At 35.9% G+C, this 20,899-nt stretch overlaps 4 protein-coding genes across 5 annotated transcripts in view; 2 read left to right on the top strand and 2 right to left on the bottom strand.

Moving 5' to 3' along the window:
- Positions 1 to 20,899, bottom strand: part of LOC137410522 (lanosterol synthase-like) — a 294,280-nt gene that overhangs the window by 241,656 nt on the left and 31,725 nt on the right. The gene's annotated exons all lie outside the window — the stretch shown is intronic.
- LOC137406194 (ras-related and estrogen-regulated growth inhibitor-like protein) lies at positions 1,848 to 11,500 on the top strand. Of its 2 annotated transcripts, none has more exons than XM_068092740.1 (6): positions 1,848 to 1,945; positions 4,980 to 5,182; positions 6,852 to 6,982; positions 9,066 to 9,259; positions 10,628 to 10,751; positions 11,272 to 11,500. In XM_068092740.1, the coding sequence occupies exons 2-6, from the start codon at positions 5,008 to 5,010 to the stop codon at positions 11,413 to 11,415; spliced, it is 768 nt and encodes a 255-aa protein (XP_067948841.1). In that variant the 5' UTR covers positions 1,848 to 1,945; positions 4,980 to 5,007; the 3' UTR covers positions 11,416 to 11,500. The 2 variants fall into 2 exon arrangements, with proteins under 2 accessions (XP_067948841.1, XP_067948833.1); XM_068092732.1 differs by having other exon boundaries at positions 1,851 to 1,950.
- On the bottom strand, positions 11,694 to 18,215 carry LOC137406211 (NADH dehydrogenase [ubiquinone] 1 beta subcomplex subunit 10-like). The gene is made up of 4 exons (XM_068092751.1): positions 18,051 to 18,215; positions 14,762 to 14,900; positions 13,577 to 13,716; positions 11,694 to 12,026 (listed from the first exon to the last, which is right to left on the bottom strand). The coding sequence occupies exons 1-4, from the start codon at positions 18,142 to 18,144 to the stop codon at positions 11,884 to 11,886; spliced, it is 516 nt and encodes a 171-aa protein (XP_067948852.1). The 5' UTR covers positions 18,145 to 18,215; the 3' UTR covers positions 11,694 to 11,883.
- On the top strand, positions 18,395 to 20,696 carry LOC137385446 (large ribosomal subunit protein uL3-like). Its single transcript, XM_068071909.1, has 7 exons — positions 18,395 to 18,429; positions 18,614 to 18,806; positions 18,922 to 19,090; positions 19,360 to 19,495; positions 19,675 to 20,041; positions 20,217 to 20,395; positions 20,490 to 20,696. Exons 1-7 carry the CDS (start codon positions 18,427 to 18,429, stop codon positions 20,643 to 20,645), a joined length of 1,203 nt encoding a protein of 400 aa, XP_067928010.1. The 5' UTR covers positions 18,395 to 18,426; the 3' UTR covers positions 20,646 to 20,696.

The raw sequence follows: 20,899 nt of genomic DNA, 5'->3' as shown, positions 1-20,899 counted from the left end.
ATAAATATAAATCACACAATTTCATTTAAAATGTTCTGTAGTCTTCGGTTAAACACTATACACAATATTTTAAGAAATTTTATTTAGGTTGCTACACTTATTATATACTTGTTATCAGTTTTATGCTTTCAGCTATAATTCGAAATCAGAACACAATTTTGCTGAGTCATAATCTGTAACATTTATTAGACCTGGAACCTGTTTTTGACATTTGTAATGTCTCTCTTACAAAATCCATAATTTATCAGTTTGAGTTATAAACTTGACCATAAACAAACAGCAAGTTTATCAAATTAAAAGCGCATAGAAATCATCGAACACATTGAGCTGAGAGAGATGACACATGATAAATTTATGTCAGCCCTCATTAAGTACGAAAAGAGCATATGTAGATTTTAGGAAACTCATAACCCAACGTTTTTAGTGTCCGACTCGATCCACTCGGTGTAAAAATGTGGAGTGGGAGAACATTAAAGCTCATCAATTTCTTCACAGTAGTAGTTGATGCACATTCTTCTTAAAAGCCCAATATTAGAGTTGAAAATTGTCCATGTATGATAATTACGTTTTTTTTTAAAGTAATTTTTTATAAGTAACTTTATGTAACTACGTATATATGTTTATGAGTCACTTTTTATAACGTTTAATAAAAATTATAAAAAGCAATTTTTTAACATTTAAGACTACTGGAACTGATTTGGAAATTCACAACGCTGCACTGAACGCAATTCAAGAGAGATACTAAAATGACAAACCTTTGCAAGCAGCTGCAGCGTGTATGTGTTTAATCAAGAAATAATTGTTCTCGGCAGCGGTCTAGTGTTGTCAGGATAGTTCATTTTTTACACATAGTCGAACTTTGAGTAAAGGGTTTGTGATCTTACATGTTTCAAAGGGTTAATAGCCAGCCATATTGTGTTATATACAACTCTCACCATAAAGTGGCCATATTGTGTTATATACAACTCTCACCATAAAGTGCAAACGGATGAGGTTTGCAGAAGGTGTTTAAAAGATGTAACCTGTGCGGTACAATCATTCAAACAATGGTCTCACGCGATTCACATGTGTACACGGAAGGATTAATTTCTGTGATAGCTGATAACGAGGAGCTGCAAATGGTGACAAGGAATTCATACTTAACATTTTCATTCCTGTTCACACCAAAAAAGAGTGAAGTTACCACGATGGGACAAAAGTTGAATGATAATGTCAAAGAAGCTTATATGAAACGTTTAATCACTATAAAATGTGGTTTGCTGTTGGATACTTAGCTGCGACAATCTCTTTCAACTCGAGACAAATATGTTGCTGGTAATTATTATAAGCACAGTGAATCAGGCTGGTATGTTACTGTTTACATTTGAGATTTTGAAAGTAGACAATTAGAGATCGTAAAATCGCTGGCGTACATAATATGTACTCTGTGACTTATCCCACACAGACGTACCATGACATGACTTTTACTAGTATCAACTAATCATCGTGTTGCAACAAGGCAGCAATAAAATTACTTAAGAAAGTTTAATTTTTTCTGTCATAATGTATAGGTAGTAAATCATACTCAAAGCCGACGATTGCAAATAAAGAGAGCATCGTCATGGCGAGTTATTTATAACGCTGACGTAACTAGAGAACATGACAACTCGATGAACGGCAAAGAATAAAAGAGCGAGAACGTCGTGCGATGCCGATACCGCAGTCTGCTTCAAGCAGAGTATACGGCTCTCGAGTCAAGTGCCTAGATAAGGCTGTTTGTACAAACTCATAATTTCTTGTCAGGGTGCTGATAGAGCCAGGAGGAATCATGTAGCAGGAGGGATAGAAGGTATAGGCAGTTGTGGCTAGTGCTTCGCATATACCAGGCTTGAATATTTACAGCGCAGCATGATATACTCTTCATAGAAATCTGCACCGACGCAAACAAAAGTAAATAGAAACTCAAGTGAGGTATGTTATAAGCCACATCTTAAAAACTTCAGCCGTCTTGCTAAAAATCACACAGCGGCTGCTGTCATTACCTTTTTAGTGGGATATTGAATGTCTAGTGTGGTTAGGGTTTCATCCCTGGTTACATAATGATAGCTTTATATTACAATTGAAACATTATAAAGCTTTATTGTTGTACTTAGATAAAATAATAAAATAATTTAAATAAAAATGATTACAAGTATATTTGCTTCAAACTTACCTTTGTTAATAAAAATTTTTATTTTGGGGATGAAATTCTAATTACTTTACTATATAAAAACAAGAATTAGACATGCGTCTTTGTTATTTCGGTTAAGTTATTTTCAATTTAAGAGAAAACTGTTGATTGCTTAATATCAGCAACAATATATCAATAGTAATACAATATAAAACTATAAAGAAGTCGTAAATAAAATGCTAGGCTCCCAATTCATATTAATTAACTATCTTTGACAGTATTTTTATTTGTTTGGTAACAATAGTAGTAATAATAAAAACAATAGGATTGTTAAATGTAGATAGGGATGCTGTGACACTTGTAGTAGCTAGACAATGGCAGCGAATGAAGTGAAGTGAAAACTAATTTCATGTTAATAATATAGCAATACAAGAGAATATGGAAACATCTGGGTTCTTTGCAGTCTAGGACCGTATCGGTCAATGCTGGCTGCTGTCAACCTGGTAGCCAAAAGCACCTACTTAAAGGAATAACTTACTAGCAGCCTGTAGATATTTTAGAAATTCTTATCGCAGTTATCTACATGTATGTATAACTTTGTATTGGCACTAGTGATCATCTACAAAATAATGTTTTTCATTAAATTCTAAAACAAAAATGAGAAAACAGAAACCAGGAATTATTGAGTGAGTTGAACAAAAGTGGTTTAAACGTTGGTAATCTAATAGTATTGCAGAGGAGTAGAGATAGTGAATTCAAGGTTGTAGTTACAGAAAGTTCATAAACTGAAACATATGATGGTGGATGAAGTATGCTGGTTGTACGATATAGCAACAATGTTTGTCATATGTGTGGAATAAATACAAATATTATGGGCGTAGTTTATGCAGGATTGTGTGGGAAACAATATATAACGTATGTTGTAGTCTTACACAATAAATAATATTTTAAGGTACACTTATTCAACACATATATTGTTGAATAAGGCTATAGTGCTTATTTCTAGTACTGTACTATCAGTAGGCTAAGGCTAGTAGTCTGCTCATAAGCTGCCGGCTGCTCATATAATTGTCTCTTTTCTTCCTTAAAGGAGGAGATAAAGCTATCACTCAAACAAGACCAGTTTTGTCAGTATATATGTTACATTATGCCTCTATTCCGTTTTGGCTTACAACTACAATTCCTGGTCTAAAGAATATTAACTCATAGGTGATCTCATCTTGACATCCTAGAGCAATAAATGAGCAAAAATTAATAATGTACATATCACCTTTGTGTCTATTGGAACAACCACCTGCTGTCACATGTCATCTAACTACTCATGAGGAACAGTGTTCAGTTTATAACCGGGTGTCTATATCAATGGAAGTGCTTCGTCATTTGTGCAAAGTCCCTTCATTTGGTGAAGCTCCTATATACAAAGTAGTAATTTCTAAACTATCTCTCATTAAACTCCAAAGGGTGTCAGTATGATTTCGGAAAAGATTTCAATTGCCTACGAGCTACAGTGGTGTTCGAAATAAACCAGAGCCCTTTGTTGGAAAACCAAAATTCTCATTTACGATATTGCCACTTGTTGTGAATTTAGTCAATAGTCCTAAATTATGTATTAAATTTATCCTCATTTTGTTCTGATTTCAAACGTATGTCTTGAAATGAGCAAATGTAAATAAATAAGGTGTGATCCTATTTGTACAGATTGTTATCTTCAACCATTAAAAATGAAATGTTCAGAATTTAGCCTACATTATCATTTACAACATAATTTTACAGCTGTTTGGTTTACGAAAATGGTTTATGAAATCAGGACAAAATAAAGATTAATTTAATATATAATTTATGGCTATTGACTAAATTCTCAATGAGTAATAATGTTGCAAATGATAATTTTTGTTTTCCAGCAAAAGGTTCGGTTTATTTCGCACACCACCCACTTCAGTTTGAAATACTTTCAATCTATTGTAGACTGAAAAGAATTCATGCTGATAATATGAACTCTTTACTTTTCATCTGGTAAAAAAGTTTGGTTGGATTCTATCTGTTTTATTATATGTAGAGAAATATAATTTGCAGCAAGGTGTTGTTGTTTTATTTTGGTGATGTATGCACTATTGAAACAGCAGTATGAGAGTGCATGAGTACATCATTAGAGCTTCAAATCATCTTACATTTACAATGACGGATTATATAAACATGTTTTGTTTCTATCTGAGAGATATTTTGTAATTAGAAGCTTTGATTTAGTACAGTTATGAACGCGTGGTTCGGAGTGTTGATCCCTGTATAGAAGCGAAGCCATGACCCAGCGGTCTTGAATGACCTGAAAACAGCCGGCTAGGGTTCAATTCCCAAAATGGCTTCCAGTGGTAGCGGGAATGACATCTAACGTTAAATTGCTCTCTGCAACTGTGTATGTCTTCATCAAGGTTTTGATCGATGGAAACTATATAATATGTAGTTTCCATCGACCAAAGTGTGATCAGTAGTCAGTCAGCTCTTCAACCCTTGTATGCTTGCATAGCTGCAACATTATGGCATGCTATATTATGCCATGTTTTGCAAGCATACAAAAACCTGTCAGAAACAAATTATTTAAAGTGCTGCCAACCTATTGACATCTGAGCACGCTAGCTTATTAAAGGCATACATTTTTTGAGGAATTGTTGAAATGAAATAAGCTGTTGAAATGTTATTTAGGAAAAGTCAAGGAGATGTTTATGAGTTGCTAAGCAACATTTGAGCATAATAAGAGGCCTAAAACGTCTATAGAGCTACATAGAGAAGGAATAGATGTATTATTAGGGTCTACTGTCTACTTTCTGTCTTTAAGACAAGTAGCTGGTCAAAGTGGAGCCAAAATGTCCGCTCTGGTGAGGATGCTGTCCAACCGAAGACGACCGACAAATGTATCACTACAGATACCAGCTACTTTGACCGAGGATTCAACAGCGGTTAAAAATGCTTCATTACGTGAGGGGGAAAAACAGTCGTGCAGCCTCATGGTGGTCGGTACTGAAAATGTTGGCAAAACAGGTAACAAACGAAGATATAAAACCGTGACATGTTACAACCCGCTGGCTTTGCGTTAAATGTAAAGCCATCGCAGCTGGGCTACACAAACTCTCAAACAATTGCTTAAAAAAACATGTGGCTACAGGGTTTATGAGATTCAGTTTTTATAATTCTATTGTTCCATGTTGGAAATATTTTTTATTTTCTGCTAAAGAAAACTGAATCTCTCAATTGTTTAGTCAGACAAATGCCTTAATTACCTACCATTGCATAGTTGGCCAGATCATCGCAGGAGTTATGCTCTCACACTTTTATGTGTCTTAGAAAACATAGTTGAAATTCTTGTCTTGCTTGTCTAGCAATAGGTTCAATTAGTCACGTTACTAGGAATAACAGTAAGGATAGTGATCAATGTCAATTTGATCATTTGCCGTCAGACTCAAGCAAAGGAGTAAAGGCAAACAAGGAAGTCTTAGCCTGTTTTCTCCATCTTTTTCCGCATGGCCTAGTTTAACAAAGCTTAGCAGTAGTCTTAAATTGCTCATACTGTGTTAGCTTTGGTTTCACGCTAAATCCCTCAACTTGTTAAATGTAATAAATCATTATGTAACACAATGCTTTTGTTTAGAAACCAATACAGAGAGCTCAGTAGTCTCGTAAGTTTAAAGGTACCTGGACTGATCAGTATATGATTCCAATAGCACAGATGTACACCTATACAAACTGTTTACCGACTATCGGACAGCCAAGTCGGGTAACTCATGCACTTTTGTAATCTGAGTCAAATAGCCAAAGGGAGCAAAAATCCAACAGTTTTCCACTCGTAAAGTCATTTGGCAATTAAAACATCCTTATATGCCATAGATACAACATAATTATTCACATCAGAGCTATCCAGCAAATCTAGCTTTCCACAAAACCTCTCATTATCTGCTATACCAGTCTAATTCCAAAGAAATGTGAAAACCTTAGCTATAATAACTACACCAAGCCTCACTTCAGAGTGCTAAACTGAAATACACATTTTTCTTAAGAGATCAGTTTATGTCACTGTCATTTTGAGAAACCTTCTAGAATGTAAATGGTGACTGTTGATGTCTGATTAGAAATTTTGAGGTTTTTTAACCAAAAGTGAAAGAGAGATAATGATCTAATCATACTACAGCACTATATTTGAAAAACAAATGTTTTTAAACTAATTTTGAAAAGGACACTATTTTCATAAAGGTTCTCAGTAGGTATATCAAATAACAGTCATTTCTAAAAAGATTCTTAATCAAGCAGCTTGCCGAATATTACATCATCTCTTAAGAAACTGGTAAAAATCTTTCATGTGACCAAATATATTTTGAAAACGAGTTTTAAAATTAGCTTATAGTAGTTGGCTCTATTACTTTCCTTAAAACTAAATACCTTATCACTCTCTATTATGGCGTTTGGTACAAAAAGTTAAAACTACTGTAAGAATTCATGATTTTCTACTCTTGGTAGCTTGTCACAACAAAGATATATATTTATTCATAGAAGAGATTCATATATTGTAAGAAGGGTAAACCCTGTAATGCTGTCATAGGCCGTATACATATAGAAAGGTTTACAAAAGTCGAGATGAGAATCTGATGACTCTTTGAGACAGCAGAAATGCTTGACAGTGTTGAATAATCTTAGAATGCTGGTGGACTATTTGCAGCGCTTGTCGTGAGATTTCTTGCCAAACGGTTCCTGCCACAATATGCAGGAGATGCAGACAAAACTTACTGCAGAACTGTAAATGTGGAAGAGAAGAAGCTGGACTTGAAGGTCATTGACAAGATTGGAAAGGTACGTACTTGGTTAAGTGATTGGAATAACCAACCACTATGAGTTGATACAAAACTTTCGAATCAGCTTTTTAGATGGATGTAGCTTTTATAGTATGATAATAGATTACGAGTTTTAAATGAAACGCTGGCACTTTCGGCTGTTATCTAAGATACATCTGAAGCCTTCCTGTGTTTTCTGTTAGATGTTTGCAGGTTATTTAAAAGTTAAGTAATACACCAAGGTATCTTTCCAAATCACAATAGTCGCTGGCGGAAGTCTTGAGTACGCGATTTTTATTTTTTAATTATAAGTATATTGGCAGACTAGAAAACATAATACTTTGGTTAGAATTATTACTAAACAAATCTATTACTCTATTACTGAGTAGCCAAACTAAAGGAGAACACAAATCTCATGTTCAGTATTGATTAACTAAAAATGAGTATTAATAATATTGTAATTAATGTACAAATAAACATTGTATATATTATATAACTATATTAAATAAATATATGTATAATTAATACACTATAATGAGTATTGAATGTGATTGACTATGACAATCAACAGTAAGTAAATGCATTCAACATTCTGAGTGATGTTGTATGACTCATTGTCTTTGGGATTGGTAGCTTACTATCCAACGACCTTGACCAACTCTCTTAATCAGGGCAGTTAAAAAACCCTTAGTCACGCTTTTGTGCCAAGTCTAAACATTTTCTGAAGGCTTCAAGCTAACTGTTCATCCTCCATCTGTTTGTTAGCCGTGACTGTGTCTCGCAAACGGAGATTAATAAAAAATACAATTCTCTGTCATTGCTTACTTCTCTATCCAAGTTTCTCCTTACAGTTGTTCAGAGTTGAATGTGCAAGTACCTTATGACCACCTTAAGAAATGTTTGCTGGAAAAATCTTTAATTGATTGATGTCCTTTCTTTTTAATTTCCAGTTTGTGCAGCCATGCTAGACCGAAATCCAAATTTTTCTTAAGAGATCAGTTTGTGTCACTGTAATTTGAGAAACGTCATAGAATGGCAGTAAATGGCGGCTGTCGAAGTCTGATTAAAAATTTTGAGGTTTTGCAACCAAAAGTAAGGAAGCAGTCATGACCTAATCATACTAAAGCACTATATTTGAAAAGAAAGTTTTTAAATTAAATTTGAAAGGTATATTATTTTTATAAAGGCTCTCAGTAGGTATATCAATAACAGTCATTTCTAGAAAATGTTTAACCAAGCAGCTTTCCGAATATTACACCATCTCTTAGGAAACTGGTAGAAATCTGTCATGTTACCAACCATATTTTGAAAATGAGTTATAAATTTAGCCTATACGGGTAGTAGCTGGCTCTATTACTTTCCTTAAAACTAAATACCTTATCACTCTCTACTATGCTGCTTGGTACAAAAAGTTATAACTACTGTAGGAATTCGTTCCTGTTTGTGTAGCATTCAGGTGATAAAGTTTTATATAATCTTCTATATACTATCATAGTGCCTACTATATATTATGAACTATTCTTTTCTATATTTATGTATCTAACACTCCGTTTGTGTTTGGCAAATCTTTATAACTACTGTCCAGGATTTTAGTTATTCATCATAAGTGTTTTAAATGGGCTTCCTGTATATTAATTGATATTTAGTAAGTGCTATGACTCATATTTTGGAATCCCTAATATCTGTCGATATCGGCAGGCATCTGCTGTCTTTGTCGTATATGTGGAAGCTCCAATTTCAGAGGAAGATAAGGTCGGTAGTAGAGTCAGTCCGAGATTGAGGCCTGATATACCGTATATAGAATTGTACTCTATGATTTGGAGACCATTTTATCAACAATAAATGGCTTTGTGTAAGTGCACAGTTGAATAGAAGTCAAGCAATATTGTCTTCAATATGGATATTTCAAAGCATCAGTTTCCTTTTATTATAATACTTTATCTAGCAAATACTGTCACACAATTTTTTGTTCATGGTCAGTGGGCAACCAGGAATCTACTGTAGATGTTGCTAGTTGCCTAATTTCCTTACAAATCAATAGAGCTGTAAGCAATTCTATGAGCACTCTATGTACGTCAACTCTATGGTTACATTTGTTACAGGGGCTGATGACTAAGGTGACGAGTTTAGAAGGGCTAAATGAGGTGGATGGACTTATTGTTGTCTTCAGTTGCAGCGACAGCGAGAGCTTCAACTGCTGTCTCGATTTGCTGGACTATTTTAAATTTGATTGTAAATCAACCCTAAACACCCCAATACTAGTTATTGGTAATAAAATTGACCTTAACCATATGAGGTGAGTCTGAATGTGATCCTTAACCATATGAGGTGAGTCTGAATGTGATTTATCTTCAACTAATGCATGACAGGCAAAGGCATTAAACTGCTGCATTAATATTATATTTGAATCATTATATTATTTGAATAATCTTATATTGATTATATAAATACCTTATGTATATTAATGTATGATTAATATATATTAATTAGAATAACTAGAAATTCTCCTGTCATACAGCCCAAGGCCAAAGTGATAATATATAACATTAATAAAATTAATGTTAATACTAATTAACATTAACTAGTACATTAATATAAAAAGTTAATTATATTAACATTTAATATTAATGTATTATTATAAAAATCATGTTAATATTATCATACAAAAATAATTGATATTATATCTGTAAGATTGAAGCCATTATCGAGTATTCTTCATTATCTTTAACATTCGAACAAGCTTTTTCACACTGTTTCCTAGTTGATCAAAGCTTCAATAATTCAACTTTTTGGCTCGAGTGGATGCCTTTTCCATGTATCAGATGATTTGATAGTAAGTGTGATACTTACTATCAAAGTCTTCAAAGAAGACTTTGTACATGTACATACATATCAAAGAAGTCTTTGTATATGTATGTACATATATGTATGCTATAATGGTATATGTAGCAAGCCTGAGTGTTTTTGGAGTTTGCAAATCATTGAGCATGGAATGTATAGAGTTTTTTAAATCAAAATAATAAAGAGTACGTATTAGAGACTTCATAATAGAGAGTACGTAATAGAGAGTACGTAATAAAGCGTACGTAATAGAGTGTACGTAATAGAGAGTACGTAATAGAGAGTACGTAATAGAGAGTACGTAATAGAGAATACGTAATAGAGAGTACGTAATAGAGAGTACGTAATAGAGAGTACGTAATAGAGAGTACGTAATAGAGAGTACGTAATAGAGAGTACGTAATAGAGCGTACGTAATAGAGCGACACGAATGAGCTCACGCGATGGAGACTACGCGATGGTAATAGAGAATAGAGACTGCGTGACGGAGACTGGGTGACGGAGATTGCGAGATGACGTAATTGAGAGTACGAAATCGAGACAACATAATCGAGCACTACGTAAAATTTTTGCTAATAATGATAGTTGTATAACAAACTATAGTTTATGCGATTGCTAGGAACTTAATAAATCCATTTATGAAGTCAAACCATATTCCATAACATGTCAACTCAGCTAAAGCAAACACTTATATGACTACTAAATAATAGAGATCTTACCATCAAAGTGACTTTAATCATGAGCGTTATGAGGGCAAATAACTAGGTTTAGTGGCCTTGATGGCACCATCGAGACAAAATGCCTGTATTTCTGGTTGTTACAGAAAGGTTGGCAGCAAAGAGGCGGAAAAGTGTGTCTTGAAATACCCAGGGTGCAGTTTTGAGGAGTGCTCAGCGGCTTCTCAAGATGACAATGTGGAAGTGGTATTTAGGTCATTTATTAAAAAGGTCAGCTTGATAGTTGGGACCAAATTTGGAATTGTGTTCTCTCACAGCAAAAATGAGATAACCCCATTGGGAATATACAGATCGTAATGTAGATGTTAATTATATATGCCGGGCATTCATATTAGTCAAGCCCTTGCTCTTCAGTAATTTGGATGAAATCTGCTGATAGAGCAATTAATTGTTAACATTTCTCTGGTTCTATTTATGGCAACGGATGTGTTTCTGTGTCTTGTTTGAAAGCATTTCTCATAATCCTTATTCATTATACCTTACGATGATGCTTGCAGATAATATTACTCCTCAGAATTCCACATTGCTCACACCATAGATTTCCCAAAAACAGTGAGATCCAATTTTCAAATGCCCTTTTACAATATCAACAGAACTTTTTTCTTCAAATATAGTGTGATGGGAAGGGTCTTACTTTCTCTGTTTAAAGCTGTCTTCACCTAAACATCTGCCTCTCACGGCGTACCAAATCTATATCTGCTTACGCTTTATGTCTGCTTCTGAATTGCAGATAATCGCCGAGAGTGACACGCGAGAGCTTCAAAAGAATGGAAGGAAAACATCGATAGGTGCTATGGGGTCACCCAAGGTTATTCGAGCTCATTTCAAACGACGATTTAGCATGTTTGGACGCGATCGAAATGGTTCTACTTAATAAACAGTCAAATTTGTTGCCTATCAAACTGTTTTCACGCGTCAATCTCACTATGGGTTAGCAAATAATACCAGCCTATCAGTCAAAGCCTGTTTATGGCTAATTCTCTAGCTTATCAACTCATCAAACCCATTGGTTGACAATCATTTTTGTTGTGGATAGAATCCAACACTACTCAACTTTTTAATCAGTCACTCATAACTATCATATCCAATAAATTACTCAAATTCTATCAAAACTACCAAGCATTTTATTCTGTTACAAACATACTGTAAAGATAAATACACATGTCGATGGATGAGCACACCAGATCACCAATACAGCCAATCCCAGTTCAAAGTAGTGAAAAGTTATAATTCAGAAAGTTTGCACGAATTGGCCCTGAGCAGGGGTTATAAGCCACCCTGACAGAAAGCCTGTCCTTATGTGTCCTTATTCACAAACTGACAGGAGTGAGCAGGTACGTGGCTAAGAGTCATCGGAGCTCTCAGTAATAGGAAGTGGTTTACCATCGATCATAGACTTTTGGTGGCGCCTTTCCCATATCATTCTGTGCTGCTGCTTTCTAAATGCATCAACTGGGTCTTGTAGCCTTGTGCCAAGGTCACCATCTACAAAGTGAAGCTACAGTCATTTATCAACACCATTGTAGGAGGTTAACACTTCTGTAAGTTTGAATTACCTAAAAATATAACATTTCATCAACAAGCTTTACGGAACTTGTCTCACTGTAGCCGAGGCTCAACCTACAAGAACACAACACCTGTGCTCACATGACACCTGTGCTCACACGACACCTGTGCTCACATGACACCTGTGCTCACGTGACACCTGGGCTCACGTGACACCTGTGCTCATGTGAGTCTTGGAGACATTCTCAATATTCATTACATGTTATTATTTGTATTCTGTTGCTATGAATGACATCCAACGACTAATAACAGTGAGTTTTCATACTTTGAATAACACAATAAACAACGTTAGTACACACGCCTATATGGAACATGACAAATTTTAACCTCACAAGTAAGTAATCCACGGCTTGAAGTGCAACATTTACCATCATATACCTATCAATATATGTTTACTCCTGCAAGATGGATACATATCCAACTCTTGCGCACAAAGACATGTCATCTTAAGTTTGTAAAATGCAACTGTAGAATGCGGTGAACATGTGGGTATTCCATCCTAGAGATATTGGCGAGTATACGTTACTGAGTCAAACAATGCCAAAAGCCTGGCTTCTGCGCAAGTTCCTACTATTTCAAGAATACACCTACCTTACTGGTGTAGATTGACACTCGGGCAACATCAGATTTTGTCTATTGCATATTTTTTAACAATTTCAAAAAGGATGATAAATCGTATGGTTTGTGAAATTCTGATTAATTTTGCAATATCTACAGTTTATTAATAAGTTTTCTTTTGTATTGTCTGTTTGTTAGTCTGCAAAAATACTTTGGGTATTCACATGTTCTGGCCGATTTCATCCAAAATTTACGTACACATGCTCCATGCCATTCACCATGTACACATGCTCCATGCCTTTTATCATGTACACATGCTCCATGCCTTTCGCCATGTACACATGCTCCATGCCTTTCACCATGTACCCATGCTCCATGCCATTCACCATGTACACATGCTCCATGCCATGACCTGGTTGAATGCATGAAGCGAGTATGTGTGAAGTTTGGATGAAACCAGCCAAAACATGTGAATACGCATTTTAAGTCACGAAAATATTTGGTTTTAAAACTCCATCTGGTTCCAGAGAACTAGCCTCTTAAACACCAACCTGCAGGCTATCTGATTAAAAAGAAGGACATCCAGGGTCTTACCTGGCTTACTGTTAAGTCAGTACTTCTACTTCTATACAAACAAAGAATGTTTCACCGGCTCAAATAGGACTTACATTTGACACCAAACAATTATTACTAAACTGTCTTCTGTTTTTAGGAAGTGAAAACGAGATAAGCTAATCTTCCCTAATATTCAAGCGTGACGAGCTGATAGTTCTTGGTACAGGCTAAGATATTTCTAGATAAATATCGTAACAATGTTACGATATTTCTAAATACCGCACATTAGTTTTGGAAAAGGCTAGGAAATAAGCGGCTACATTTCTTTTGGCAATGATTGAAACATTTGTACTTACATTTCGCAAAATAATTGGCTTCTGAAACTTCCAAGTCTTGGGTTTCCTTTTTACATTTAAAAGCGCTGTCTTGGCGATAATAGTATGTACATTCCATCATTCTCTGTCGGAGTATTCCAAGAATTGTCTCATCAACCATCCTTCATCAAAATACATATATAATAAAATGATAACTGTGGTTTGACGCATCATATGTCAAAGCAAAACCAGAGCAATACTATAAGTCAATTACTGAATGTTATACTGGACCTACCAGAATGGCAATTGACTGTAACTCCTACTTGCCTTACTCCTACCTAAATTCGTTGTTGCAACAGACACTACTAGTTAGCTGTTGGTACAAAACTCTATTGTTTACTTATGAACACTGACTCATCAGATAAAAATAAAAAATTAACTCTTTAGCAAACTTAGGAACATAACTTTGCTGTCAAGCATTGAAATTGTTGATAATTTTGATAGCCGATTTAGCTATACCTCAGTTATACACGATGTAAAAACACGTGAAACTAAGCAAGCAAAACTAATTTTTTTCCTTAAAAAGCATCCTAATAAAAGGAATAGTTGAAAATCTAATAAAATTTTTAAGAAAAAGGCTATGAATATTCATCTCCAAAATTAACTGAAAAGTTGAGGTGCAATATAGACATATGTTTACTTTCGCTATCATAGGGAAATACCGGACTAGCATGTTTATTAATTAGCCAGCAAGATTAAAAGTGTAAAACAGCAACATTCCAGATGAAAAGAAACAAAACGCCAGCCAACTATTCGACATTTCAAATTATAAACCACATTAACAACTTAAAACAGCTGAAGTCATGTTTTGATTCTGTATTAGCTGTGTTGTAAGTATAAATCAGTTGAACAAGAATGATGATTGTTATTATTATTACCAGCTAGTACCCTGGCAGTCCCATGCTACATGAGAGTTTGTCTGGGATAATAAGTATGTGCACAATTATTCCAAAATGCAGCAAGATGGTTGAGGGGCAGTTGATAGTGTGCCTGGCTGCTAAGCGGAGTATCCATGCGTGATGCATTTTTTTCTAACCTTTATCCTCTTATTTTAGTAGATTTTACCACCACTAGACAGCTTGTATTTAGTACATTAGTAATTGTCTAATCGATAACCAGAGACACTTTGCAGAGGATGTTGATAACAAATATCCAATAACAAGCTACCTATCTCTTGTGAACTGTCGTTCAGCTTCATAAATACAAAGAGCGTCATCTTCATGACAGTCCTCTATGGGCGTGACCCTCTTCAGCTTTCTGTGATAATAAACTGTTTTATTCTTTTCTCGGAACGGTGCCGTGAGATCTAAATACAGAAAACCATACTTACAACCACTCTACCATCAAGACTGAATTAGATAATGGCAGACTATCATTGGTGTAAAATTGGAATTTTAAAGTTTTTTTAAGGATGTTCAAAATTTGGCTATAAAACTTTACACAACATTATATAACTGTTCTATAAAACGCCTTCCATAACGAGACCACTAATAAGTTTGTCAATATTATCCTAATAGTTGTAGGTTAGTTCTGACCCATGTTTGGACAGATTATGGCACAATGGAAAATTGAAAATTATTAACACAGCACATGAGAAAGAATATAGGAAATCACGTACTATCCGTGACAATTGTACAAATTCGATTAAGGCTGCAGATTTCTATCCAAAAAAAACATCGATGGAGCTTTCTCTTCAATACATACTAGGTTTACAATTAACATTATACTATTTCGGTAGTGGAAATTGAATTACTGGTAATTAGATTTTCATTATGGGACCCTCAATTTTACAACGTTATGAAGTGGTTGTCGTATTGTTATGTATTATTGTCATATGATAGTCATGTGACCAATAATTATTAACAGGAGACAATAACAGAACGCAAAGTCAGGAGAAACCAGAGCCGAGCTGATCATCCAAAGTTTATTTTACAAACTTCTACCTCAACCATGAGTGTGCTCCTTTAGGCTGATCAGCCTTCAGGTTACATTGAAACCACAGATTATGCAGGTAATTTTACCACAATTACTACACGGTGGCAGATGGTTAGTTGTGAACCATGAAAATCATTGGTGGAGCTTGCTGTTTTTTAACATTTTTTTAATTTGGAGAATGTTTGGACTAGATTTTGGTGTTACTTGTGGTACTTAAATGAGTGACTAGACGTTGATTTGCTGTGAACTATGGTGTGCGTGCGTTTGCGGTGTTTGTGCCTTGACTTTTGTAACTTTGAGCCTTGACACAGATGCTTATGTGCTTGCACCTTCCCAACAGCTTTGATGAGAATAGAGCTGAACATTGTTGGATTTTCTTCTTTATTACCTCAGGCATCAAGGCTGCTGATGAGACTGGTAATTACCCCTTCCCAGCTAACAACCCTATATGAAGAAAATAGCCATTTTATGGCACCGTATTGGTAAGAACACTTAAAATCTTAAAACAGTTGAAGTTTGAAAATGAAGAAGACATGGAGTGGTTGCTCAATGTACCAGAAAACATTTCATGAGTGTTTCAATCAAAGAAATGTCTTATTCGATTGGTATGTATTTTGGTGAGAGACTGAGATGGAGAGAAAAATCAATGATATCTTTGTGAAGAGACTAAAAGTTCAAGCTGACATGCGTGAATTTGGAGTGTTACGTGATATGACAATTCTTTGTCCTTGTTTGAAGTGACCAAGAATTAAAAGGAGAACCAAACTGTGAGTAATGATTTAGTTACTGTTGTCAGCAAGAAAACCCCACTATACCAGCTCTCATGAAAATAAACAATTGCATGTTTTGTGGTTATGATCAATTAAAAAGCAAATGTCCTGCTTTTGGACAAACTTAGTGACACAAAGTGTTGGTTGCAATCACACAAAAAATCAGTACATTGGCAGCAAGACCAATGAATCGTTCATGAACTATGGGAATCGTCTATGGGAATGGTCAACACGAAAGGTAAAGAAAATTTGTAATACAAAAAGTACACTACCCTTCATGATGACATCACACAATAAGTGATGTTCAAGCTAGACACCATTGCCCACAACAGTATACTGCTCCTGAGTTTTGCCAAGGCATTGGTGTTACAATTAAACCAAGCTGCGTAAGTCTAGTTAGTCTAGTAGTCTAGTAAGTCTAGTTGACTACCCTCAACTGAGCTACCAGCTAAGGGTAACATGGTACCCCCTACACCTGTTCTCAGATGCGGCGTCTGAATTAGCCATAGGACCCTGCCCACCGGGTTTGACAAGTTTCAAACAGTAAATTAGATTATTGCCTATCCGTATCGTAAACAAATATATAGCAAAACATTATAACAATGGTAAGGTTGCGACCACTTTCATAAAAAGGGAAGGATGGCATATTGTTATGTATTATTGCCACTTCATAATCATGTGACCAACACTTATTATCTGGACATACTAAAAGAGTGCCAAAGAGACCTTGGTTACGCGAGGTCACAAAGGAACATGGACAGGCCTATATGAGACACCCAAAGAATTGTGAGCATATGATGAGAACACTCATTTAGACTAGTCAGTTCTCATGTTATAACAATACAGCAGATCATGCTATTGTTTATAATACATCTACTAGGCCTACAGTGTCTTACGACAACATTACTCTTAACTTTGCTAGGATATAGCATTGCACTAAAATTACTTTTTGTAATGGTCTCAAAGTGTTTTAGTAATTTCAAATTAGATCAGTAAAACCCCAGGGTTGATACTCCCCCAAAAAGGCCCCTTAGGCTCGGCCCAAAATCACGTTTTAGGTGTGGTTTTCAGACCATGGGACACTGTTAGTGAATTTGCTACTTTACGGGGAGGAGAGAGGGTTTCCACAGCCAAGCGGATGAAAGGGCCCATGTTTTTCATAGCTTTCTTCACACTGTTCGATGGTGATTTTGAGGACAAAAACAAGCTAAATTCACCAGCAGGCTGATTTATGATTTCCTAGTGGAAGTTATTTTTATAGCTTTTGAATCATAATGGATGTTTAGTAGGACGTGGAACCTGGGCGTCTCGAGAGAACTCCCGGTGTTTAGGGGGTGTATTTCAAATTGACCAACCAGGTGATTGGGGGACAATATCCAGGTCTGGGCCTAGCCAGGTGGGTGTTTCTTTCAGAGTATCAACCCTGGGAGTGAAACATGAAAAACTTTAAATAAATAATAAGGCTGTTTGAAGTAAACCTTTTTGACTAATCCAATTTTGGACAATCCTGTTCCAGTAGCATACCAACACTGTACCCAAAATAAGACTTTTACAATTGGCATGTCAATGTTGTTTGTTGAAAAAAACTTGTATCACAAATATTCAAACTAATGCAGAATATTGATTTTCCTTTTTATGAAATAAATGTTTTGTATGACATCAAAATGAATAAAACAATGCAGCGGACGCAACACCGGCAAACAGGCAACGTATTAGAAAATTTACAAGCAAAACAAAAATGTTTAACTAACCTCTTAGTTTATCTCCCGGCCATTGCATAGAAGCAATAAAAGCATTAGCAAGATTTTCAGACCACCTATGAAACCAAGGCTCTTGTGAAGGCATTTTAGAAGCTTCGAGGCAGTTATTATAACTACAAATTAGGATTTCTAAGATTTTTGGAGTTTTTGATAGGCGTGGCTATACAATCTCAATACTAGTAATTATTATTATTATTAAATAGTAGTGTCAAAATTAATATTAAATTTTTAAACTATTCACGTTAAAAAATACGTTGTTGTTTAACAAATGTATTTATTAAAAACAATATTATATGTTAAAGGTGCTGTGCACTAGCAGTACAACTAATCCGCCAACTCGAGCTTCCTTTTTCACTCGGCTAGCGACATGGTAAGTCATATGCGCTCCAGATAAGTAATCGGCTTTTTATTTACTGTTGCGAAATCATCCGTTTAGGTAGCCTATATAATTTTTATTTCAATTCGGTAATGATCATCATTCCATATTTTATCAGTGGGACTCGATTATCTCGGTTTTCTATTTGTGTCGTTTTATCGGTCATTTTTTGTTTCAGTCCCACCGTAAGTTCTCGGCTCCTCGTCATGGCAATCTTGGGTTTATGCCTAAGAAAAGAAGTAAACGCCACAGAGGAAAGTGCAAATCCTTTCCAAAGGATGACCCCAAGAAACCAGTGCACCTTACAGCTTTTTTGGGATATAAAGCTGGCATGACCCATATTGTACGAGAAGTCAACAAGCCTGGCTCTAGTAAGTGCTGAAGTGATTGAGGTCAATTTTAGTTTTGCTTTATTGATGTAAATAATTTCGTGTTTTACTTTGCATATTGTTGCCATGTTACATGCGTGTCAACTTTTACTTTCAGAGGTCAATAAAAAAGAAGTGGTGGAAGCTGTCACCATCATTGAGACACCACCGTTGGTAGTCGTCGGCGTGACAGGTTACATAGAAACACCCCGTGGCCTCCGTACACTTGGCACAATTTGGGCTGAGCATATCAGTGAGGAGTGTCGACGTCGGTTTTATAAGAACTGGTAAGTAAGCATGGATGCAATGTATTTTACTTGTCTACATCACTGCCAACTTGCTTTGCATCGATTTATTCGCTATGCTATTTGCTTTTCAGCAGTGCCAATTGCCGCAGGCTTCTGTTAAGGGCTCCTCCCGTTACCAGTGGCTGCATCAATTTGATGCGCCGCTGTGCGGTGAGCCCCATCCTTTTACCAGGACACCCTCCGCTCACTTCGCTGCTCACAACAGTGAGTACTTGAATGTGATGAGGTCACCTGTGTTCTTTGCTTAGGTACCAGTGCAAAAAGAAGGCATTCACTAAGTATGCAAAGAAGTGGCAAGACACTGATGGGAAAAAGGTCATTGAACGTGACTTTAACAAGCTGATCAAGTACTGCAAAGTTATCAGAGTTCTCTGTCACACACAGGTATTAATTCTTGATTAAGTTTCTGCAGTCTCCTTTTTTAGGTATATTGCCTGTGATTATTTATTGCATGTATTATATGATATTAATGAAATCACCTCGAGATGAGGCAGCCTTAATTGTTAATTGCTTATGAAATTGTTGTCAGATGGTACGGTAATACATTGTGTGATGATATGCAGACTAAACTGATGAACCAACGTCAAAAGAAGGCCCATTTGATGGAGATCCAAGTAAATGGTGGAACCGTGGCTGACAAAGTCAACTGGGCCAAACAACAACTGGAGAAGCAAGTTCCAGTTTCGAATGTGTTTGCTCAAGATGAGATGATGGATGTCATTGGTGTGACAAAGGGCAAGGGCTTCAAGGGTGTCATTTCTCGATGGCATGTCAAGAAGTTGCCACGCAAGACGCATAAAGGCTTGAGGAAAGTTGCTTGCATTGGAGCGTGGCATCCTGCTCGTGTTGGGTTTGGTGTCCCAAGAGCTGGTCAAAAGGGTTATCACCATCGTACTGAGGTCAACAAGAAAGTCTACAGAATTGGCACAGGTAGCTTTCCATTTTTAGTTTCGATTTGGTTTTCCTAGAAAGTGATGATGTTATATGGAATTACCGATTGATTGTTAATGAAACCAACATATCTTTCCTGAACTGCTGTTTGTATTGTTGGGTGTTCATTTATCTTTTTGTCGAGTAGCTATAATGTTAAGGTTTCTTATTTCAGGTATTCATACCAAGGATGGAAAAGTGGTAAAGAACAATGCCTCTACCGAATATGATATTACTGACAAATCCATCACACCCATGGGTGGATTCCCACACTATGGGGAGGTCCGAAATGATTTTGTTATGGTTAAAGGCTGTGTGGTTGGCCCAAAGAAAAGAGTTCTTACTTTGCGAAAGGTAATTTTCAATTTGTTGCATCTCTTTACTTTTTGTACAGTTCAATTTACTTTTGAGTAGCCTAGTTCTTTTCACGTGCGGCTATTTATTACAGTCATTGATGGTTCAGACGAAGCGTGTTGCTTCAGAAGAAATCAAGCTCAAATTTATTGATACCAGCAGCAAGTTTGGTCATGGTCGTTTCCAGACTGCTGAGGAAAAGAAAGCATTTATGGGTCCCGTGAAGAAGGATAGAGAGGTTGCTGCCTAATGTTGCACATGCCTTGTATATTTTGTAAGGGAATAAATGCTGTTCACAAAATGGTTGTCCAATCTGTACTTCTGATAGCATTAAAATTCATGAGTGAATATTCAAAAACTGGCATGAACAGAGACCGCATGCAACTTATTGAATTGAATAAGTACATGCTGTAGCACAAAAAGCAAGGAATGGTGCATGCTTACCGTGCTATTGAAAACATCCTCGTCAAGTGTGTACAAAGGACATTAGATGAACACTTGTGT

The sequence above is a fragment of the Watersipora subatra genome, chromosome 1 (assembly GCF_963576615.1).
Source record: "Watersipora subatra chromosome 1, tzWatSuba1.1, whole genome shotgun sequence".
NCBI lineage: Eukaryota > Metazoa > Bryozoa > Gymnolaemata > Cheilostomatida > Watersiporidae > Watersipora > Watersipora subatra.
This window is presented reverse-complemented; position numbering and strand designations above follow the sequence as displayed.